Genomic DNA, 23,263 nt, shown 5'->3' with positions numbered 1-23,263 from the left:
CCAAATACCTTGCTTTTTACCTTAGGTTTAAGGTCAAGAGAGCAATAGGAATCCAAGGTGATCTTTTCAATGGGTCGACCCGGGGGCAGAAACATGAGTGAGAGAGGGACTTCTCGTTCCTGTGGGACCTCACCACTAAAGGCATTTGAGCTTTGTGACATTTTTTTCCTAAAAAATTCTGACCATAATCTGAAAGAGACTCGACTCAAATGGAGTGAGGGGAGGTGAAGGGGCAGAAGGGTGGATTATAAATGACCACCGTAGGACAACGCAAAATCCGCTCCCAGCTCTAGCGTGAGCCCATTTGCCCCACTGAGCTTAGCTTCCCCCTTCTGGCTGGGTCCACTGTCCGTTCTCGAGCAGCTTTGTCAATAAAGTTTTTCGCAAGGGCTTGAAGAAGCCGGAAAGAGGCCATGCTGCCCAGAGTTAGTTCTGGCAACTTCCCGGGAGGGAAAACGAGTTTCGCGAGATTTGGTAGCCGCCGGCCACTGGCCCGCAGCTGTGCAGCTGCTATCGCGAGATTTGGCAGGCGGAGGAGGAGTCGCGGGCAGCCGCCTCAGCGATGGCGGCCGAGCAGGGCCGGCAGCGGTGGCGGCTGCGGCTACGGCCGGAGACGGCAGTGGTGGAGGTAGCGGTGGGTGGCGGGGGCCTGTGACCGGAAGCCGCCCCCGGGCCCGGGCACCATGAGCCAAGGCCCCCCCCCAGGGGAGAGCAGCGAGCCCGAAGCAAAGGTCCTCCACACCAAGCGGCTTTACCGGTGAGAGGGGCCGGGGCGTGAGTGCAGTCGCGGAGGGAAGTGGGGGGACAGCGAGGGGCGGGGCCTCCAGGCGGGCGGGGCCCGGGCGCCGGGCTGGGGCGCGGGCGAGGGAGGAGGGTGCAGTTTTGGAGGGAGCGGGTGGGGGGCCCCCTAACCCGGGACGGAGCTGAAAGAAGAGGTTGGGTGGGTGGGAGGTTGGGAAGGAAGCACGTGGAGGGAGGGATCCCCACAGCGGTGAACTTGGGGCGGGCACCGAGCTTTGCGGTTTTGGGGTCAGCAAAGGTGGGGGGGACTTGAGGGCTGCAGGGGTGGGGGAGGTGAGGGTGGAGTCCGAGATGGAGGAGAACCCGGAAGGGATGAGCCCTGAGAACCCCGCAGGACCGAAATCGGGAGAGCCAGGTTAGGTCCTCGCCTTGCCGCGTCTCACGGTGTGACCTTGGGCCTGAGCGTCCTCGTCCTTAAAAGGAGAAATTTGGATGTGATACGTCCTGAGGTCCCTTATGGCTCACATTTTTGGGATTCTGAATGAAAGGAAAGAGGCTGGAAGACTGTTGGACTGAAAGGGCCCAGAAGGACTTGGAGTCCAGTGTCCTTGGTTCACGGGAGCCCGTTTCAGGGCACCTGGGGACTCCTGACTCCTGCCGGCGCCCCAGCCTCATGACTCCAGTCCTTTGCCAGGCAACCTCCAGTCTTGGTTTCTGATTTCCGCAGTGCCTCTCACGCTCCGCGGCGTCTGTAGCCCTTCAGTCCTGTGTTGGGAACCGGCCAGGATGAGTTCTTCCCACCCTGGGTCAAGGATATTTTGTGTTCGGCAGCTGGAACCTGGGCTCTAGAACTGGATGGACATAGAATGAAGCATAGAGACTCCAGTTGGGTTTTCTCCTTTCTGGTAGGGAGTAGGGATTGCGGTTTTCCTTTGGCTCAGGCTCTGTTGAATAGAAGGGTTTGCACGAGAGATGGACCTTCGGAGCCCTGGGCCCTGTCTTGGCAGTGAAAGAGTCAAGAGCATGTTGTCTTTTCCTCCTGAGTGGGCATCCTGCCTGCTCGGCTTCGGAGACAGAGGGGAGCGTGGGCTGCTCCCAAAATAGAAAAGTGATCCAGTCCCGCAGCCCCTGGGCTCCCACTGTGGGCTGCCCCCAGGTGGCACGTGTGTCAGAGCTGCCTGTCAGACAGAGCGTGGGCAGTGTCTGCAAGACGCCTTACTTGTCTCCAGCTTTGGTAAAGGCTCTGGTCATCCCGATCATTCTCAAATCTAGTATTTTCTCAAGCCACTACCTGCACAGGACTGATTGGCTTAAGCCGATGTGTGGCTGACCTGTGTGCTCGTGGAAGTCTGCCTGCAGTCGTGTGTTGTCAGCTTTGAGCAGCGTGGGAACTGGAGGCGGCGGGTCTCTGTTTTTATAATTTATTGTAGCAAGGGTGGGTGGAGAAGGAACTGGGGGAGGGAGGTCTTGTTTCTCTGCCCCACATAAGTGTGTGTTGTGAGACTGGAATTGTCACTGTGAGCTTCAGTAAATTTGGGACTTTCTCACAATCTAACGGCTTACAGAAATGAAATTCTGAAACGTTTTCAGCCCCTCAGAAGGCAGGCAGCTGGAGAAAGGATGCTGAAAGGGACACAAGCACCAATTAATTAGGCCAACGAACTAGTTTTTAAAAACATTTTTCTTTTTTGACACTGTTCTAGGCCTGGGAGTACAGTAGTGAATGAGACACAAGACAGTTTTTGTGGGTTTTGTTCTACAGGAAATTACAGTCGAGTGGAGGAGCTTATGGTCTGATGGGGAATGGAGCAAACAGTGCTGCGTCCTCGCAGGTTTAAGAATTTTCAGTTAGAACTTCCCAGCGTAGTGGTTATTAACCTTTAGAATGGAGGGAGCACTCTAGAGCCTGTCCATAAACACACACACACACCCGCCCACATCTGTCTAGGGCACTGAAGTTAAAAGCCCTGCCCTGGGGACTAAGCTGGCATAGAGTAAATCCCTGACGACTGCCTGTGCCCCTGGCATCCAGGGTCAGGCTGGCTACAGGGCTTGGCTCCCACCTCTGGGCAGCCCAGCGTGGTTGGAGAAAGGCTGAGCTCTCAGGACTGCTTGTGACAAGGCCTGATTACCATCTCACTCACTGTCATTCTGCCCTGTATAGGGCAGCTTTTAGTACTGTACGCCCTGAGCCCCCACAGGGCGCCCGCCTGCTATGGCCCACTTTCCTCAGTCCAGCAGCACGTTTCAGTCTTCTGGAACGATCCGGACTGTTCTCAGAATTATCACTCCCTGAGTACCGGTTGCTTTTGTGTCCAGAGCTGTGCCTGATTCCCCTGTTGTCACAGCTGCTGTCTGTCACCTTCTGGGTTTTACCCTTCCAGAGATGACACCTCCCTCTGGAACGTCTTAGCCATCCACCGAATTTCCTTGGCCTTTTCACTTAGCGTCTGGTGTCTCCTCCGCAGCCTTATAACAAGAAGGGTGAAGGTCAGACTTACTGGGCACTTGCTATGTATGGACCACTGTCATGAGTGCTTTCTGCATTAGCCACTTTAATCCCCACAAAATAGGTGATAATGTTATTCCCATTTTATAGATGGAAGAACTGAGGCATAAGGAAGTCAGATAGCTATTTTGCCCTGGACCACATAGCTGGTGAGAATTAGAGCCAGAGCCTACACTCTGTACTAAGCAAATAGTTCGTTCAGCAGAATCCAGGAGCCCTTATGATGAAGCAGCTCAGGAATCCCCACCCCGCTTTCCCATACCCACTATTCCAAAGCAGAACTCCATGCTAGGAATGGCACTCCTTTATGTCAGAGATAAGAAGCCCTTCCGTAATCATTCATTCATTCCTTTCCTTGTTGACTGCCTGCCATATACCAATGTTGTATATAGGTTATTTTATTTAATCCTCACGACAGCCTCTGCAGTAACTGCATATACTATTATCTCCATTGCTGTGGGTGTGGTAACTAAGGCTTAAAGAGTAATTTGCCCCAAGTTACAGAGTTAGGGAGGCACGGCCAGGGCTCAAACCCTAGATTTGCTGCCTGTGCTTTTTCCCCTGGGAGAGTCCACTTCCCGTGTCGCAGGGTCCCTCGTCCTTGGCACTGTCGATGTTTTGGGTGGGGTAGTTATTGTGGTGGGCTGTCCCGAGTACTGTGGGGTGTCTAGCACACCCACTAAATGCCACCAGCCACTCCTCCCCCCGTACCACCCGCGTCCCAGTTGTGACCATTGGAAATGTCTCCCTCGTAGCCAGCTGTCCCCTGGGGGCGGCGGCTGCATGAGGATGGAGAGTTCATCTTGTTTGGTGCGGAGCTCAGCCTGCTGCCTTCTTGTCCCCACCCCGATTCGTGCGCCGTTCCTCTGGGCTCAGCATCAGCGTCCTGGGTGCGCCATGCTCGCGGTTCAGTGGCCTGTGTCTCCCTGCAGGGCTGTGGTGGACGCCGTGCATCGACTTGATCTCATCCTTTGCAACAAAACCGCTTATCAAGACGTGTTCAAAGCAGAGAGCATTAGCCTGCGGAACAAGTAAGCTGGACACGAAACCACAGGCCCTTACAGCTCTTCTACCTCTCTTCCCCCAAAAGGAAGAGAGTGTCACCTGTGAACGCGTGTTCCCATACTTCCTGGCCTCTAGAAACGCTGTCACCTGTGAACACGCGTTCTCTCACCTCCCGACCCCGTGTACAGTGAGGGGCTAGGACGTCTCTGGCCCTCCTAGGAGGAGGTGGGGTCCCTCCCTCTGTCTGCAGCTTACACATTGGTAGGCTGGTGCCATTTGAGTTGGGGAAGCGGCCATACTGATAATGAAAGGAAAGGAGGAGGGGATACAAAGGCAGAGAAAAAAGGAGGGTAGGCTGCAGGGCAGAAAGTGCAGGTCATTGATCATCATTCTAACTGCTCCCGTCTGTCTTTTGGGGCGCCTCGTGCCTGCCGGGACTGCTGCGTCCCGGTCACACTGACTGACCCTGCCTGTCTCTGGGGAGGCCGGGGAGTGTGTGTGGGGGGTGTTGGCAGGTGCCCCGCGGGGCCTGGGCAGCCCCTCGAGCCTGCTGCGCCCCTGCAGGCTGCGTGAGCTGTGCGTCAAGCTGATGTTCCTGCACCCGGTGGACTATGGGAGGAAGGCGGAGGAGCTGCTGTGGAGGAAGGTGTACTACGAGGTCATCCAGCTCATCAAGACCAACAAGAAGGTGGGCGAGGCCCGGGCTCGGCGCGGGGCAGCTAAAGAAGGGAGGGCCAGCACGTGCGTGGCTGGAGACGGGGCCCAGGAAGAGATGGCGGCATCCGGCGAATTAGGGTTGCGGAAGGAGGGATGCCGAACCCAGATGGGGAGACGTAAGGGTGTGACGTGACTCCTGAGGGGGAGGAGGAGACGTGGGGCGAGCTCCAGAGCCAAGAAGAGAAGTTCATTTCCTCGTGGGATGAAAGGGGTCAGGGCGGGGGAACGGTCCCCCGAGCCTGTCGTCAGCCATGCCTTCCCCTCCTGCCCCAGCATATCCACAGCCGGAGCACCTTGGAATGTGCCTACAGGACACACCTGGTCGCAGGTATCGGCTTCTACCAGCATCTCCTCCTCTATATCCAGTCCCACTACCAGCTGGAGCTGCAGTGCTGCATCGACTGGACCCACGTGACCGACCCCCTCATAGGTCAGTGACGTCTCGCGGGGGGGCTGGAGCAGCCAGCACCTGGGCCCCCACGTCGGCCCTCTCGGCCCTCAGCTCGGCCCTGCAGCGTGGGACCCGCCAGGCAGGCAGGATTCTAGCAAGACCTACAGATGTCGTGCCGTTTGGGTTGATGCAAACAAGCGTATACATTCGGGTGAAGGTCTTAAGGGGAGACAGGCCTGCGTTGATCTGGGATTGCAGACGGATGCGGAGTCGGGACGGATGGAATGAACGAGACTAGGTCTGGCACTAGAGCATTTGTTTCTTCTCCCAGTTGGATTTGGCTGGCACTGTTCCTTTAACTTCAGAGGTTGTTTCCCAGGGTTTGATGAAAGTATTGACATTTTTAGAAATGTTGGGGACATTGTGGACACTCTTTCAACATAGGGTAGTCTCTCCAGCCACCCGAGTATTGTGCTGGCAGCCGTACTTGGCCTCTGCTTCTGGTTGGGGGTTTTTCTTAAGCTGTGCCACCCTTTAGATCCCCTCCCCTTCTCCCAACCCTTGCTCTCCAGGCCCTGCGCCCCACACGCCAGCTCTAGGCCCAGCCCTCACCAGGGCATAGACACTGCATCAGAGATGGAGGTCTTTAGGGGTGCTCAGCCACCCTTTAGGGTTCCTCCCCTCCTCTAACTCCTGCTCTGCACGCCCTGCCCCCAGCCACGCCACGCCCCCTCAGCCCCACGCCACGCCCCCTCAGCCCCACGCCCTGCCCCCAGCCACGCCACGCCCCCTCAGCCCCACGCCCCGCCCTCACCCGGACATGGGAGCAGCTCAGAGGCAGGGCTGTGTCCTTGCACGGCCTGGAAACAGTCTCTAGACAGAAGCACAACACTGCATTTTGTGCGTTTCAAACAAAACAGCATTCATCAGAGACAGTGTTCGTAGGCTTTCTACCAGATGGCCCGAGGATCCAGCGCCTAAAAATGGATTAAGGGCCCTTACTTACTTCAAAAGTTGATTCCCTGGATCTCCAGTTTTTGTCCTTCTGATGTTTTCTCCATTCAGCCAACTAAGAGGTGTCTCTCTAGCAAACACTCACATGGGGGCTGCACACCCAGGAAAGCGGCTGCGAGCTGGGGTAGAATCGAGGGTTGTCTCCAGAGCCAGGCTGCCCTGGGACCTTCCTCGCTGTGTGACCGATTTCCTCAGCTGTACAGTGGGAGTGGGTGAGGGGGACAGTGAATGGCCACCTCGCGGGGTCGCTGCGAGGCCCAGCCAGAGTGACACTGGAAGACGCGAGGCAGGGCCCAGCACCTGGGAGCTGCCCCCCAATATTCCTCTGACTGAACTTACACGGAGGTGTGAACCCAGGCACCCCTTCCTCGGGCATGGCCAGCACGCGTGTCTCCGTCACGGGCAAGCCCCAGGCGGCGGCCACGGCGTCCTCTGCGGTCCTCGTCCCCGGAGCAGGGCCTCCTTCACATCCCGTCCTCACCCTGACCTTGCTCCTGATGTGGGAGCTTCCACCCCCGCACCCGGGACTGTCCTGACACTGTGGCCGCAGGTCCTCTTCCTTTCTAGAAGCCTCCCTATGATGGTGTCCATGTGACTTTTCCCCAGGAAGCGGTCCTGGGTTGAGGACCCTGGCCCTTCCCGTCCAGTTCCTTCCTGTCCCGTGAAGGAGTCTGCTCTGTCTCATAAGACGCTGTTCCGAGACCAGCCCTGGCTTATTCCTTTCTCCACCCAGGAAAGGTGTCTCCCCACAGGTAGGGGACCAGGCGTGGGCTCACGGATCTGTCTCCCTCTCTTTCAGGATGCAAGAAGCCAGTGTCTGCCTCAGGGAAGGAGATGGACTGGGCACAGATGGCATGCCACCGATGTCTGGTGTACCTGGGGGATTTGTGTAAGACTCTGAACCTTTCGTTCTCTGTTTGGGGCTACTTTCCATTTCATCTGCTTAAGCAGAGTTCCCTCCTTTTCATTGTTCTTCCGTTAGCTGGAGAGAATCAGTGAGTACAGGAAGAAGGAAAATGTCTGAGCATTGGGAAAGTCAGGGTGATAACTCCGTCTTAGTAGTGGTTTGGGGAGATACCAGTTTCTCCTCCTTTGGGGTTTTCTGTTTTCTCCATGGACTCCTAGAGGAAGTGAAAGCAGGCCTCAGGGAGGACTTCCTGCCTGACAAATGTTTCTTAGTGGAAAAGCACCTTCTCCCGCTCTCCATGGCCCCGGGTCCCAGTCCTGACAGACAAGCGTGGTCCTCGGGCTGGGTGCTTGCCTCCGTCCCCTCCTGCCCCAGCTCCTGCCGGGCCGTCAGGCAGTGTGCACTGCCAGTGCTTCCCTCAGCCGCCCGCCCGAGTGCCCTTAGCAATGACATGTGCTGCTGCAGCTCCCTTCACCAGGAGATCACCAAGAAGAGCCTGTTTACTTCACAAACACTAAATACTCTACGTCTCAAACTTAGCACGAGGGAGAGAGTTGAACAGCAGCCATGCAGATTTAAGGCTGTGCCAGAGGCCCAAGCAGCCTGCTTCCTGGCTCAGGTGTCTCCTGCCCAGGCTCCTATTACAGCTCCTCAGACTGGACGCCCAGGTGAGGGGCTGTTCTCCTGAAACGTGGGCCATGCGTCTTCCTCCTCTGTCCCCTGCAGCTCGGTATCAGAATGAACTGGCTGGCGTGGACACCGAGCTGCTGGCTGAGAGGTTTTACTACCAAGCCCTGTCGGTAGCCCCCCAGATTGGTAAGTGCAGCCCCTCTGGGGCCTCCCAGCCCAGCAGCATTTTCCAGGAGGAGGACGATGCCATTGAGGTGGCAGGCGGGCCGTCCTGACTCTCCCCTGGTCCCGTGTGGTGCATCCTCTGCCTTGTAACGCACCCTTGGAAGATGGTAGAAGGGGAAGAGAAAGGGGAAAGTCCTGGACTGAGAAGGAGGGAGGCGGAAGGGAAGGAAGGGAGAGGGGCGTCCCTGTCGCTGAGGTCTGTGTAGAAAGGGGAGACGGTGTCATCTGCCCACAGGAAGCTGAGGGAGAGAAGGGACTGGGACAGATGGGAGCGGCGTGTAGGAAGGAGAGCTCAGAGTGAGGGACCAGGCTGGGGGACAGGACGGCCCTGTGCAGCTGTCAGCCTTGGGGGAGCCACAGCTGCCGCTGAAGGAGTGGCGCCCGTCAGAGCTGCGGTCCTTGGTGGGCCGGGCGGGGACAGATTGATCGGAGGGGAGTCTGTGGCCGCAGCCCCAGCTCCGCTCCCCACGGGTTCTCTGATGCCGCGCTGTGGTCGGGCCCGGCAGCTTCGGGTGCGTCTGTGGCTCCAGCCGTGGGGCTTCTCTTTCTCTCCAGGAATGCCCTTCAACCAGCTGGGCACGCTTGCCGGCAGCAAGTACTACAGCGTGGAAGCCATGTACTGCTACCTGCGCTGGTGAGTACTGGGGTGCTTGGCTCGCCCCAGCCCTGCGCTCGTGCCCCTACTCCTTTCTCTCCTCCCTCCCTCCCTTCGCTAGCTCCTGGCTGAAGTAGGGAGGGGAAGGCTAAGATTGAGGGGTCCCTCCCCACACAGCCCTGCTGCTGTTTACACAGCCACCTGCATTTGTAGGCACGTGGGCAGCCGACACGCCGTCCGCTATCTCATGCAAAATACAGGCTGGCTGTGTCGAAGGAGGAAACCAGTTCGAGAAAATGTTACAGAGTAGCCTCTGCCCAGAACCTCGAGAAAATGTTACAGAGTAGCCTCTGCCCAGAACCTCGGATTGTAGAGCTTTAGTGTCTCCAGGGGATGACAGTGTGGGGGGCTAGCATAACAGCAGGCGGGTCACAGCTTCCCCAGTCTGACACTCAGCTCTGGGGAGAAGCGTATTTTTCAAGGCGCCCGAAGTTGATGAGGCTGAGGGCACTGAATCCCCGTCACCCCCTGCACGTGAGACTGACAGGTGAACCGGGGTGCTGTTGATTGCCTGATGGTGACTACGGACGGCCAGGGGAGCTGGGAGACGCACTGTGGCCCCCTGATCAGGGCTCACGCCTACGTGAGGTCCACGTCATCCTCAGAAGAGGTTGTGTCGTGAGTTGGACTTCAGAGCAAAGGGACGAGGTGGTCTTCATAGCTCAGGTGGTCAGTGCGGAGCGAAAAGCGCTGGGTTCTGCCCTGGATCCCACGATCCTGGGCTCACCTGGTCAAGGAAACCTGGTCCCTGTACGAGTGGGGTGTTCGCTCCCAGGGTGCCCCTTCTTTTCTGGTTAGTACAGACTGGCCCCCCGTGCCGCTGCATTTACCTCTCAGTCCAGTTACCGGGCTTTTCACCTTCCGTTGCGTCTTTCCCACCACTCATGTGGCTTGTCCTGGACCCCCATCACATTCATACCATGATTTAGGGTCCATCACTTCCAAAGAGCCCAGCACATCCCCATTCGGGGGGTACCTGCTACGCGTAAGTCCTACCCTGCGACCTAACTCGCCTGTCTTGTGGTCTGGGGCTTCGGCGTCTGGCAGGGCTCCGTGGGGCCGCTCTCCTGGTGGCACAGCCTGGGGTTAGTCACTGGGACTCAGCAGCCCTGGAGGTCTCAGTCTCCCCCTGTGGCCTGTTCCTCAGGGCAGACGGCCTTCTGACATCACACACACACACACACACACACCCCAGCACCCCCCCACCCCCCCGTACATAGTGACCCGGGAGCCTTGGGAGTAGAATCTGCCTGTCTCCTAAGACCTGGGCCTGGAGACTGGCAGAGTCACTTGTACAATATCCTGCTGGTCAAAGCAGTTGTGTGGTCCCCTCCAGCCCCCTCCCCCAAGATTTAAGGGTCCCAGGACACAGCCCAGTGGAAGGAGCATCCGAGAATTTGTGGCTACCTTTAATTCACCACAGACGTATTTCTTCTTTTCTGTACCTCGCTTTTCTGTACCGTTACGGTGGAGCCAGACTTCGGGGGCGGCCCGGCTCTGCCCTGTGTTAGCTGTGTCAGCCGGACAATGTGCTCGCTCTCCCGGGCCCCGTTTCCTCATCTGTGTATGTGGACAGTAGTGGGGTGCAGTGCCTGACATACAGTGGACGCTCAGTATATATTTGCGTTTGAATGACTGTTGAGAGGCTCAGCTGAAATAGTGTACGTATATGTGCTCGCACAGAGTAGGTGCTTGTTAAACGCTATCTAGTAAGTGCTAGATGCTTAAAAAAGAAGAATGTATTTCAGGGCTGGTAACTAAGTTAAGTTTGTAACACAGTAGGATTGCTTGTCTCATTTCTATATGCACAGGAGATGTAGGCGTCATCTTCACTGATGAATCTGGAGGTTGCTGTGTGTTTTCTCGGGAGAGGGCTTCCACCCGTGTGTGTGGAAGGGGCGGCTGGGGCAGCCCTACCGACGGTGGCCCTGTTCCCCAGAGCCCTGGCAGGGCCACCGACATTTCCCCTCCCCCATCTGCCCTGCTAAGACTCAGCAGCCCGCCTCTGTCTCCTTCAGCATCCAGTCGGAAGTGTCCTTTGAGGGGGCCTGTGGGAACCTCAAGCGGCTGTATGACAAAGCTGCCAAGATGTACCACCAGCTGAAGAAGTGCGAGACCCGGAAGCTGTCCCCCAGCAGGAAGCGGTGAGGCTGGGAGGGAGCAGCCCCTGTCCTGCAGTTGGTGCTGTGGGACCCAGGGACTCGGGCCACTCACTGTCCTCTGGGCTCCTCATTTCAGATGCAAAGACATTAAGCGGTTGCTGGTGAGCTTCATGTATCTGCAAAGCCTGCTGCAGCCCCAGAGCAGGTGAGTGGGGGGCGGGGGTCCGCCACCATCTGTGGGCCGTGGGCTGAGCAGAGACGGGGTGCCGGCTTCTGTTTCTCGGGCGCACCTCTTCCAGCCAGTTAGCCTGTGTTGACATCCTTCCCCGTCTCGCCCAAGGGTTCTGTGCCCGCTCTCCGGGCAGCTCTCCTCTATCACAGAGTGGGCTCTCACTGGACGTGGAAAGAGCGGCTGAGCGGGAGGAGCACCGCAGCCCCTCTCCGCGCCCGCCCTCCCCGTGCTGTCCTCTGTGCTTTGGGGATCAGCCCAGCCCCACGTCCCCCTGTGCACTCTCTGGTCTCCCCATAGGACCCCGTCGTCTCGTGTCTGAATCCCGTATCCCCCTCTTCTCGCCCGCCCCCGCCTCCATCACTGACCCCCTGTTACTCCCACCCCTCCCTAGCTCTGTGGACTCAGAGCTGACGTCACTCTGCCAGTCGGTCCTGGAGGACTTCAACCTCTGTCTCTTCTACCTGCCCTCCTCACCCAACCTCAGCCTGGCCAGTGAGGAGGACGAGGAGCACGAGAGTGGATATGCGTTCCTCCCGGACCTTCTCATCTTTCAGATGCTGCTCATCTGCCTCATGGGCGTGCACAGCCTCAAGAGAGCAGGTGCCTCCCCCCGGTGCTCTCTGCTGCCCCGGTTTCTGCGAGCCTCGCTGCTGCGGCCCCGCTGGCTGTGGGCAGGCAGGGCCCGGGCCCGGGGCCCTCGCCACGAGGGAGCTGCCTGTGAATGAACAAAGGCAACGGCCCACTGCGTCCCTTCCTCACCCTCCCACAAACGCACGGCCAGGCCGGCCCGGGCAGATACAAGGGTCCACTCTGCAGACCCCCGCTGGCGGGTGTGTGTGGAGCCAGTTGGATGTGGAGGTGCTGGGGTTTGGGGAGGGGCCCGTGTCAAAGCCAGGGCAGATGAGATGGGCCGGGAGGGCGCTGAGGAAGCACCGCGAGCTGGCACGTCGAGATCAGCATGATGGCAGAGCTGGACAGGGTGTGGCCTCAACGCTGAGGGTGCAGTGTCCTCAGGCCGGGCCCTGACGCCTGCTCCCCTGGCTCTAGGGTCCAAGCAGTACAGCGCGGCCATCGCTTTCACGCTGGCCCTCTTCTCCCACCTGGTCAACCATGTCAACATGCGGCTGCAGGCGGAGCTGGAGGACGGCGAGAACCCCGTCCCGGCTTTGCAGAGTGATGGCCCAGGTGTGTGGGGGAGCAGCGCCGGGCGGGGTGGGCGCACAAGCAGGGTCGGGGACACCTTCCAGCTTCCTGACCAGCCTCTTTCAAACACAGACGAGGCCGAGGGCAAGGAGTCCTTGGAGAAGGAAGACGGCCCAGGGGCCGAGCCCCCTCCCGCAGTGCCTCAAGCAGGCGAGCTCAGAAGGAGCCGGAAGTTCTCCCGCCTGTCCTGCCTCCGTCGCCGCCGCCATCTGCCCAAAGCCGGCGACGACAGTGACCTGAGTGAGGGCTTTGACTCGGACTCGAGCCGCGACTCGGCCCGGGCCAGCGAGGGCTCCGACAGCGGCTCAGATAAGAGCCTCGAAGGCGGGGGCACAGCCTTTGATGCCGAGACAGACTCGGAAATGAACAGCCAGGAGTCCCGATCGGACCTGGAAGACATGGGGGATGAGGAGGGGACACGGTCCCCAGCCCTGGAGCCCCCGCGGGCCAGGCCCGAGGCTCCCGAGGCCGTGAACGGCCCCGTGGGCCCCAGCGAGGCGAGCATCGCCAGCAGCCTGCGAGCCATGTCCACACAGATGTTCCAGCCCAAGCGCTGCTTCCGGCTGGCGCCCAGCTTCAGCTCCCTGGGGCTCCCGCCCTCCGAGCCCCGCGCGCCCTGTGTCAACGGGGATGTGGACAAGCCCGCAGACCCAGGTACTGGGCCTCGGGGGCTCCGACCCCGCGTCCTCCCCAGCTCCCAGCCGTCCTGCTCTCCTGGTTTCGTTCCTCCCCCTGCACCCCGCCCGTGGGTGTGGGGCTGCCTCCCCGCCCGACTTCCTCCCCAGGGCCGTCCTAGGTCCCACGGCTCCTGAGCTAGAAAAGCCAGCAGCAACCAGGGCCGGTGGGTCTTCCCTGCGGAGGGGGCACCTGTCGCTGGCAGCCAGCGCTGGCAGAGCCTCTGGGTGGCCCTGTCGCTCGCCGCTGTGCCTAGCACTGCCCTGGGCACCCTTCTCTCACCTCGAGCCTGCCGCTTGCTGATTCTTACTTGCCCTGTAGATTTTAGCTGAAAAGTCACTTTGTCTGGGACTTCCAGGGCGAGGTGACTGTCCCTTCCTGTGGCTCCCATAGCCTCTGCACCTCACAGCTTCCAGCCCTTTCCCAGTCACGTGAACTTGTGACTTGTCTGTGTCCCCAGCTAGCCTGTGAGCCTCTTGAGGGCAGGAGAGCCTGTTCTGGCCTCAGCGCCTGGCGTGGGGAGTGGGCGCTTAGGCAGCAGTGAATGAACAGCAGAAACGAGGCTGGTGCTTGGAGGTGGGGCGGCCGCTGTGTCCTGAGCCGAGGAACAGAGTTGCCGGGAGCTGGAGGTGGCTCCTGTACCTGTCGCCCCCTCCTGCCCCTGCGGCCCCTCCCGCCCGCCCTGCCTCCCCGCCCGGGAAGCACAGCGCTAGGGCAGCCTCACACGGCAGCACGTGTCTAAGAGACTCGTGTTGGAAAACGGCGCCAGGCTCTTCGCTTAAGTCACCAGTTAGACACTAGTGGGCCAGGGTCTGAGGGGCTCCCGTCTTCCCCCCGAGAGCTCAGCGGTCGGGGCAGGGCGGGCGTGTTCCCCGCGCACAGCCGAGCCGTCACACGTGCCCTTGGTCACTTAGCCCGGTGTCCTGTCCCCCCCAGCCTCAGAGGACAGCTCTGAGTCCGAGGGCAGTGAGTCCAGCGGGCGCTCCTGTCGGAATGAGCACAGCGTCCGGGAGAAGCTGCAGGTGCTTGTGGCCGAAGGCCTGCTCCCCGCCGTCAAAGTCTTCCTGGACTGGCTGCGGACCAACCCTGACCTCATCATCGTGTGTGCGCAGGTGGGTCGCTCCGGCCCCTGCCTTTGGCCAGGTGCCCGCGGGGGCACGGCAGCAGGGATGGTGTGGCAGGACGGCAGTCCGGGCCACACCACTGCGCTGGGCTCCCCCCTCCAGGAAGAGCAGGCTTGACCTCTGCCCTGGAGGAGCCTTGGCCTGCGATGCAAATCGTGTGGGTGGGGAGGGGAGCTGCTTGGACTGCTCTGTACCCCAGCGCCAGGCGTAGCACCTGCCGTTAGGAGTCGTGCCGACTGTGTGTGCAGTCCCGACAAAGGAGGGGACGCTGAGCACTGACGGCAGCGACCGGTCTGGGGAGCGCTGGGGTTCCCGTCCGTTGTGGAGGTGCCTCGTCCACAGCCTGAGCCACTGGCTGGGGCGATGGCAGCCTTCTCCCCGGGTCCGGGGTTTCAGGGGGGAGCTTCTGGAGCCTGGAGGCTTGTTTCAGTGTTTTTCCCCCAGGAGCACACCTGCCCTGTGCGGAGGTCCCTTCTCCCAACGGTCGTCCCCTTCCCTAGGTGGCAGTGCTCAGGGCCAGGCACGCCCTTGGGTGTGTGCTCGTGGTGGTGACAGTCTAGTTACTCACGCACTTAGTCATTGGGGAGCGTGCTAAGACGGAGCCATGGGCATGGAGGGTGGAGAGAAAATGGGGCTCGGCAGGGAGAGGCCACCACCAAGGGGGAGAGGGGGAGAGGTCCCCACAGTGGGGACCAAGATCAGGACGGTCCCCGCTGTGGCCACGCCTCCTCTTTCTGGGAGGCCTTCTGCTGACGCTGAAGGCTGCCCTGCTCCCTCACTGGACCAGCCCCCTGTTCCCAGGTTCCCCACTGCCCCCGGGCCTCTGTTGTTCACTTTCTATCTGTCCCTCTGGGCTGGTGACCAGGGCCCCAGGCCCCCAAGTGTAGCGCTCTGGCTCACCGTCACCCCACGCTGTGTCCTCCCCCCAGAGCTCTCAGAGTCTGTGGAACCGCCTGTCTGTGTTGCTGAACCTGTTACCAGCGGCTGGCGAGCTCCAGGACTCTGGTGAGTGTGTGCGGCCGTGGCACTGCTCTCCTCCCTGCCCTCATTGGCCCCACGGAGCCTGTCCCCCTTCCCGGTGACCCAGCCCTCGGGGTAAGGAGGTTAATGGCATTCACCACCTGCCTGCCACACACAGCGGTCATTGTGGCCTTGGCCTCTCGGGTTTCTCACCCCAACGCCGCCCCACGTGGGCAGGTGGCCTGGCCTGCGGGGGTGGTCCCAGGGGAGGCAGTGGCAGGGCAGAGCAGCGGCCTGAAAGCCAGCCCCGGGCGCGGGCGCTGGTGCCGCGCTGGTGCCCTGCTAGTGGGGAATCGTCCTTGACCTTCAGAGCTGGAAACCTCCACGTCCCAGCACCTTCTGCCAGAGCTGTTCATTCCTGTGTCTGGGGCCCCTCTTCACTCCCATCCAGCGTGATTGCCCTGCAGTCGGGGGCCTTCCCAGTGCTGGTCCCCCACCTGCCCTGCTCCCCCGGCCTTCCTGCTCCATGCCTCCCGAGCTCCGCCTGGCGGCCCCATGTGTCTCTCTTTCCTTTCCTCCCTCCATCCCTCCCCATTTTGTCTCATAGGCCTGGGGCCTCCCCCAGGGCATGGTCTCAAGGGTCCTCTTTCTCCCCAGGCCTGGCCCTGTGTCCCGAGGTCCAGGATTTCCTTGAGGGCTGTGAACTGCCTGACGCCCCCTCTAGCCTGCTGCTCCCAGAGGACACGGCCCTTCGGAACCTGCCTCCCCTGCGGGCTGCCCACCGGCGCTTTCACTTTGGCTCAGAACGGCCGCTGCTCAGCACCTTAGAGGAGGTGAGGCCCTGATGTGTCGGGCCAGGCGCTGCTGTCAGTCCGATGGCAGCACAGCCAGCTCAGGCGGCCTCCCCTCGGGCTGCAGGCTCTGCGTCCTTTCGCTCACGGAGCCGTCTGAGCTTCCTTCTTGGCAGGGTGGCTGCCCTGCACGGGTCTGCTGTTGTAGAACAAGCCTCACTCTTTCGGCCCCTTTTGTAGGGACCAGAGCACGTGGGTTATTAGGGCTTTGAAATCTTCCATCTTTTCTGCTGTGGGCCCAGCCTCCTCTGAGCTGAATGGGAAGCAGCCAAAGTTAGAGCTGGAAGGGAACATGCTGCCCACTTGGTCAGTGACTTTCACCCTTGAACCTGTCAGCACGTGGGCCATCTGGGGCAGCTGGGGAGGCAAGCAGGCCCCCCGGCCTCCTTTCCAGCCAGAGCAGCTTGGCTGTAGTCTGGTTAATACATGAGGGTTCTGCGTAGGGTTGCATCTGATGGGGAAGAAGGGTTCTGCTGACTAAACTAAGCTGGAGGTGCTGATACCGTCCTGTCCCCCATTTTGCACATGAGAAACTGAGACATGGGGAGGTGGCAGCAGGAGCCAGGTACCCCCCTCCAGCCCGGTGCCCGGCTCTGGGCCTCAGCATTTCCATGCCCACCCCAGGCCACCAGCCTTCCCGAGGAGCGCCACTCGCTGAGGGGCAGGGAGGCAGGCGGGGGGGCCCTGGCAGTGGCACCCGCTCAGCGGCCGGCTCGCATGTCCCCACAGGCGGTTGTGCGCGTCTGCTGCATCCGCAGCTTCGGCCACTTCGTCGCCCGCCTGCAGGGCAGCGTCCTGCAGTTCAGCCCGGCCGTGGGCATCTTCGTGAGTGCAGCCCCATCTGAGCAGGATGGCCTGCTGCAGCAAGCGCAGGCCCAGCTCCGCATGGTGAGTCACCGTGACACCCCCACCGTGTGCACCGAGGAGCCGGGCCAGGCTCGGCAGTGTGATGTGGCCGGGCACTGGGGTGGGGCTGGGAGCAAGGCAGCCTGGCACCCGACCTGTGTCCACTGCTGGGGCTGAGGGCCGTCTGTCACCTCCTGGTCTGTGCACGGAGGAGTCACCTACCCTGCTCAGCTACGTTAGAATCGGCTTTAGGGACTGGCGTGACGATAGAGTGCCCATCCAGTGTCTGGCACGTGATCTCAGAGAGGCGGAGACAGGCTGGAATGCAGTGGAGGGCACTGGTGTCCGTCCCCATAGGCCTGCGAGGAGGGTGTGGCCTGTGCTCGCTCCTGTACGTTCAATAAGTCCTTCCGTTCACACTCGCTGCACGTCCGCCCTGCTGAGACCCGGCTGTACCCCAGGCACTGGGGCTGCAGAGCGAACAAGACGGGCCTTTCTCTCTAACACTTGGCGGCGGCAGCCTGGCTTCCGCAGTGGGGCTGGCACAGCCCTGGGCGCAGCTGGCACCGATGTGTTGGGGGTGTCTGACCCGGAGGCACAGCACATGCAGCTCGGCAAGCCCCAGGCTCGTCTTCACCCCAAGCCAGTCCCCTCCTGTGTTGTTCCTGGGCCCCCCCCTCTGAGCACCCCTTCCCACGGGTGGTCTGTTGGGCTGGGAGGGCACCGTCTCCCCAGAAACCCCCTTCCCGGCTGTCTTAAAAGGAAGGACATTTTGTTAAAAAACCTTTTGTGTTAAGGCCTTTATTGTTCTGTAGGGAAAAACACAGGGGATGACAAAAATCATTACGGGGAAGTTAGTCACAGGGCTGCAAAAGTGCAAGAGGTTTTGTAGGCATTCCCCCAGCCTGAAGTTCTTGACTCCTCCTGGGGGGCAGGGGTACCTGCGAAGCCCTCCCGTGTGGTGCTGGACAGCACAGGGCAAACTGGCCGTGGCCGTGGCCTGCTGGGGCCGCTCCTGCTCATCTGTCACTTACTGAGAGTTCTGTGTGCCAAGCCTGGTTTGCACGGACATGTAATTTCACCCTCGCAGCAGCCCTGTGAGGTGGTGCTGACACCCTCATTTTACAGACGAGGAAGTGCAGGGTGACAGGGGAGAGGGCTCAGCAGGGCAGGTGGGCGCCTGAGGCCGCTGCTCCTGCTTGGGGCTCCAGCGTCTCTCCCCTGCAAGACCTCAGGGTCCCCAAGAAGCACGCCGGCCCACGTCTCTAACTGTGGGGCCAGCGGTAGCAGAGCCTGGGTAGCAGCTGCTGCTCCCGAGCCCAGGTGGACCCCACGCACCTGCGTGGGTCTCTGGGGGACTTACCCTAGTGCCCCAGCCCCTCTCTAGAACATGGAGTCAGGACTCAAATTCCAGCTGAAAAGGAAGATTTCTGGGCTGGCTTTATGCAGTGAAAAGAGAGAGGGCACCACACATCCTCGCTGGTCTGCCCAGGGCTGTGGGGCAGTGGGCCCCCCGGGGCTGTGGCCACGCCTCTCTCCCTCGGCCAGGATGCCTGAAGGGGACACGGCAGTGTGCAGCATGGGGCTGAACCTTGCACAGCCGGTGTGTGAGTGTGAGAACCAGGGAGGGGGGACGGCAGGGCGTCGCACTGGGTTCCCCACTGTTGGCTGTTTCCTCTGCCAGGGTCCCGCCTGCCTCTGGCTGTGTGTCCTTAGTTAGTGTTCCTCAGCCCGCGACAGTCCCTCGGTCTCTCCGAAGAGTATTAGTCAGTTATTCTGTAGTGTCCCTCAGAGGGCCTCTGCTTGGAAGCCTCATGCTCAGAACGAGGTGGCACCTCCACATTCTCGTTTTAAAGCACCACCCCGATGACGCCACTCGTCACAGAGCCTGCAGTGGCCCCCCACGTCCTGTAGGTACGTTCCCCCTTGGAAGCCCTCTCCGTCCACTGTGCTAAGGAATTCAGCCTCATCCAGAGACCGAGGAAAAGCAGCGCCGGGCTGAGGGTGGGCGTGCTAGACACCAGGCCGCTAGAGAGCTGGCTGAATAGGGCCAAGTCTACTTCAGTCCCCAGAAAAGGAGTGTGACCCCAGCAAGTTGGCCCAGCCCGAGCTCAGCGCTGATTTTACCCTCGTAGGCACAGGAGGAAGCTCGGAGGAACAGGCTGATGAGAGACATGGCCCAGCTACGACTTCAGGTAGGACGGGTGGCAGACCCAGATGCTCGTCTTGCTCTTACCTTTATTGCCTAAAGGGCAGGCGGAGCCACGCCCCCGGCTCAGCCCCGCCCCGCCCCCTCCTGGCCCAGGTCCCTTCCTGGCCTCTCAGATCTTGGTCCCTACGCCCATTCTCCCATTCTCCGTGGAGCCCAGGCGTCCTCTTGCTGCCTCCACTTCTCTCTTCCTTGTCTTGTTCCCTTAAGCCTTGTTTCTACTTTTCTCCAAGGCCACTGGTAGGAGGAGCCCCCTGTACCCCTTGGCAGCAGGAAGAGCCCCATGAGAGCCCCCTTGAGCCCTGCCCTCCCCACCCGGCTGCTCCAGCGCTGCCTTCTCTCACCAGCTCGAGGTGTCTCAGCTGGAGGGAAGCCTGCAGCAGCCCGAGGCCCAGTCAGCCATGTCCCCCTACCTCGTCCCCGACACCCAGGCCCTGTGCCAGCACCTGCCTGTCATCCGCCAGCTGGCCACCAGTGGCCGTTTCATTGTCATCATCCCAAGGACAGGTGAGCATGTTGGGGAGCCAGGGGGACAGGTAGACAGTGGCTGACACTCTGGGCTTAGGCTTGGACCCTCATCTGGGGCCGTTCACACAGCGGCCTTGGTCGAGTCCCTGCGCCTCTGAAGCTCAGCCACTTCATCCCTGAACTGGCACGACAGTCTGCTGACCCTTGCTCACCCCCGGCTCAGGACGGTTGGAGAAACATGGCAGATCTCAGGGAAAGAAAGCACTTGGGAAACTGCCCAACACGTGGCTGGCAGGTCACTCTGGAAGGACCAGGCGCCCTGTGGGGGCCACCGGCCTTCTCGTCCCGCAGGGCTGGGCGAGCGCAGGTGCCCTGCAGAGCCCCGTCACCGCGCTCTGAGCTCACCTGTTCTGTCCTTCCCCACCCCACCTTGCCCACCAGTGATCGATGGCCTGGATTTGCTGAAGAAGGAACATCCGGGGGCACGAGATGGGATCCGATACCTGGAGGCAGAGTTTAAAAAAGGAAACAGGTGAGTGCAGGCCTGCTGAGTCCTGAGAGGCCCCCAGACCACAGGTGGTGTGTGTTCTTGTTACCTGTGCGTGACACACACTAGCGGTCCCTGCTCAAGGTTTGCTCACTGCCTGGGGGGAACCAAAGACATAATTAGAAGTCCAGGTCTTAGGTGCTGAAAAAGAAGTGACCTGAAGAGCCAGGAACCCTGTGGGGTCTCTGACCTGCTATCCGTCTGCCTCACTGTGGGGAGGGCAGGGGAGCGGACACCCCCCCTGCCCATCCCATGGGCACCTTTACAGGGGTTTCTCTGGCTTTATGGTTGGGACGCAGACACGGTCAGGTCTGCAGGGTGGGTGGGCGTGCCTTCCTGGGGCTGTGGGGGCTTCCCACCCCCCACCGTGAGCTGAGGGCCCCACTCAGGCCTTTCCTTCTGGCCTCCCTGCTGGCTGACCCCCCACCCGCCACCGGCCTTGTCTGGCCAGGAAGCTGCACAAAGCCCGCTTGTCTGGGCCTTGTCCCCAGAAGCGTGGCTTGGAAAGCATCTGCTCCTGGCTCCCAGCCCCTCCCCCGGGAGGGACCAGGACTCGATGTTATCGGAGGAAAGCGAGCTGGGCTCAGAGGCCAGCAAACTGCGAAATGGCTCCCAGTGATGGGAGAGACGTGCCCCCTCCCACCCCCTAAAACCGGGCCCCTGAGCCACAATGGTCCGCTTTGTGTGGGGCGCCCGCCCTCCTCTGCCCCCCACCTTCACTCCCCGTGTCCTTTGCAGGTACATTCGCTGCCAGAAGGAGGTGGGGAAGAGCTTTGAGCGGCACAAGCTGAAGAGGCAGGACGCAGACGCCTGGTAGTTTCAGCCCCGCCTCTCTGTCCCCCTCCCCCCCCACACACACATACACACAGTGACAGGACGGGGACAGGGCCAGCAAATTCTGAAACTGGTGGCCGACCCGCCCAGGCCCCAGAGGTGCTTGGGCCCTCGCCAGCCCGCTCCCCACAGCCCATCTCCAGTGCTGGCTTGACCCGCCCGCAGTCCCGGCTGCCTGGTTTCTGTCCCTCTCAGCTGGTGCCCTCCCAGTCCCTGTCCCCAGCTTCTGTCCTGGGAGGCCTGGCGTTTTGGCCGAGCTCATGCCGGCTGGCTTCCCTCCTCTCCCCACCAGGGCGCTCTATAAGATCCTGGACAGCTGCAAACAGCTGACTCTGGCCCAGGGGGCCGGGGAGGAGGACCCGAGTGGCATGGTGACCATTGTCACTGGCCTTCCACTGGACAACCCCAGCGCACTCTCAGGCCCGATGCAGGTGGGTCACGGGGGAGGGGACCCCTTCCTCTGCCACGCCCCTACCCCCCCCACCCGGCCTGCCCGCCAGGACAGGAGCTCAGACTGTCCCCGTCTGTCCCACCCCTGTGCACAGGCAGCTCTGCAGGCCGCTGCACACGCCAGTGTGGACATCAAGAACGTTCTGGACTTCTACAAGCAGTGGAAGGAGATTGGTTGAGACTGACCCCCAGGTCCTGCAGTGGCGCTGACTCCAGATCTTTCCTGCCCTCCCCGGCAGCCAGGACCGCCACCTGTTGTCACCCCACCGCACGCAGACTCAGCACGCACTAGGAGGGAAGCCCCGCAGCACGCAGGCTGAGGGAGGGCTCCGGAGCTGGTGGGGGGTGCGGTCCCCTGTTGCCAAGACGATGTCAGGAACTGAGGAAGGTGCTTGGGGCAGGAGAGGCCTGTGGGCCCTAGTCAGCCTTCCTGCCTCAACCCCCTGCCGTCCCCAGGGGCAGGTGGCAGGCATGGGTGTCTGCGTGTCATTGGAAGGGTTCTCGGACCTCGGAGGGGAAGGGACAGCAAAGGGGCCTCCTCCCTCCCCCAGGACGCGAGGTGGTTGGGACCAGGAGTTTGCAGCCACCAGCCCTGGGGGAGAAGTGGGTAACCCCACATACCTGGGTGGCTCTGCAGACCCTTCCCTCCAGGACCACCTGTCCCCATTTCCCTGCAGGGGCTGGGCAGCTCTGGGGCCTTGGGGACCCTTGAGGAAGAGGGACCTGGAGCTGGCTGCACCAATAGCAGTCGCCCCGCTTCTGCCTCTGCCCCCATCTAGCTCCCAGGGCAGGGAGCAGCCCCCGCAAGGGCCGCGAGCAGACTGGCCTGTGCTCGTGAGTCCTGTGCCCAACAGTCCCAGTCACCGCTTTGTGCTCTTGGCTGCTGTGCTGGGACGGGGGGTGCCAGTGAGAGGAGAGGGGGTGCAGTGAGGCCACCACCCCGACTGGATCAAGGAGAGGCCCCTGGAAGTGGCCGGTCAGGGGGCTCCCCTACTTGGGCTTCCCCAGCCTCACGGTAGAGCTGAGCGTGGGCTCGCTTCCGGAATGGAGGTGACTGGGGAACAGAGCACGACTGGCTCAGGGCAGCGGGCAGGGCTGTGGGTGGCACTTGGGCCAGGATTGCCTGGGCCCCCCCTTGGGCTGGGCTGGGCTGGGGGTCTCCGCTCTGTCCCTACCCCCAGCGCTAGTCCAGCTTCCCAGGCTGTTCTCAGGAACAGGCTTCCTGCCTCCTTCCTCCGAGACGGCGCCCGGGACAAGCTGGCAGGGACTAAGACGAGCATCACTTTATAATAAAGACCCTGAAGCCCACCGTGTGTCCTGGTGTCTGTCCAGTCGCGGGGGTGGGAACGGCCTGCTAGAGCGGCCTTTGGAAAGGTTCCTGTGAGGGGCCCATTGAAGCCCCACGTTGGCGATTCCAGCGAACCGTGCAGAGGTGGTTTTGTGACAGCCTGTCGAGCTGGTGTCTTCGGGTAACAGTGAGAACAGGGCTTTGAAAGCCTCGGAGCTGCCCCGGGGCCGGTCTGCAGTCTCCAGCTGGGTCGCTGGAATCAGCGGCCTCCGGGGGATACAGGGTGGGCCTCGAAGCCAGCCCAAGTCCTCAGCCTGTCCCTTGGCAAGGCCTGGCACCTCGAGTGTAACGCCGTGAACCTGGCAGGTCCCTCGAGGCCCAACCAACACGCTAGAGGCCTTTGCCCTGGACGGAGGCAGCGAAGCAGAGGGACGGGTGGTTTCTGAAGTCCAAGGCCGGGATTGGGAATTGTCCGCCCAGCCACAGGCAGAGCCACCCCCAACTGGGAATGCTGGACGGGGACAGCCCGGTCTGGGGGAGCCCGAGCCCTGGCTAGCGCCCCAGCTTGTGCCGGCCGGTCTGATCTCCGCTTGGGTCAGGCTGGAGGGGCTGCTGTGTGGAGGCCGCCGAGTGAGCTGCCTGCTAATGGGCCTGGGCCACCCCGCGCCGCTCCCTGGAGG

At 61.1% G+C, this 23,263-nt stretch overlaps 1 protein-coding gene across 3 annotated transcripts; it reads left to right on the top strand.

Annotated features, from left to right (window-relative positions):
- The first annotated feature begins 515 nt into the window (after nucleotides 1-515).
- Nucleotides 516-22,597, top strand: SMG5 (SMG5 nonsense mediated mRNA decay factor). 3 transcript variants are annotated; one of them, XM_033092914.1, is made up of 22 exons: nucleotides 516-757; nucleotides 4,183-4,281; nucleotides 4,820-4,943; nucleotides 5,246-5,402; nucleotides 7,177-7,266; nucleotides 8,011-8,100; nucleotides 8,695-8,773; nucleotides 10,813-10,938; nucleotides 11,033-11,101; nucleotides 11,520-11,728; nucleotides 12,176-12,313; nucleotides 12,404-12,985; nucleotides 13,943-14,118; nucleotides 15,060-15,135; nucleotides 15,748-15,923; nucleotides 16,671-16,829; nucleotides 18,923-18,982; nucleotides 19,344-19,503; nucleotides 19,906-19,996; nucleotides 20,750-20,824; nucleotides 21,138-21,276; nucleotides 21,391-22,597. In XM_033092914.1, exons 1-22 carry the CDS (start codon nucleotides 684-686, stop codon nucleotides 21,472-21,474), a joined length of 3,033 nt encoding a protein of 1,010 aa, XP_032948805.1. In that variant the 5' UTR covers nucleotides 516-683; the 3' UTR covers nucleotides 21,475-22,597. The 3 variants fall into 3 exon arrangements, with proteins under 3 accessions (XP_032948805.1, XP_032948806.1, XP_032948807.1); XM_033092915.1 differs by lacking the exon at nucleotides 516-757 and adding an exon at nucleotides 1,088-1,156; XM_033092916.1 differs by lacking the exon at nucleotides 516-757 and adding an exon at nucleotides 1,955-1,975.
- Nucleotides 22,598-23,263: the final 666 nt, after the last annotated feature.

The sequence above is a fragment of the Rhinolophus ferrumequinum genome, chromosome 22 (genome assembly GCF_004115265.2).
Source record: "Rhinolophus ferrumequinum isolate MPI-CBG mRhiFer1 chromosome 22, mRhiFer1_v1.p, whole genome shotgun sequence".
Taxonomy (NCBI): domain Eukaryota; kingdom Metazoa; phylum Chordata; class Mammalia; order Chiroptera; family Rhinolophidae; genus Rhinolophus; species Rhinolophus ferrumequinum.
This window is presented reverse-complemented; position numbering and strand designations above follow the sequence as displayed.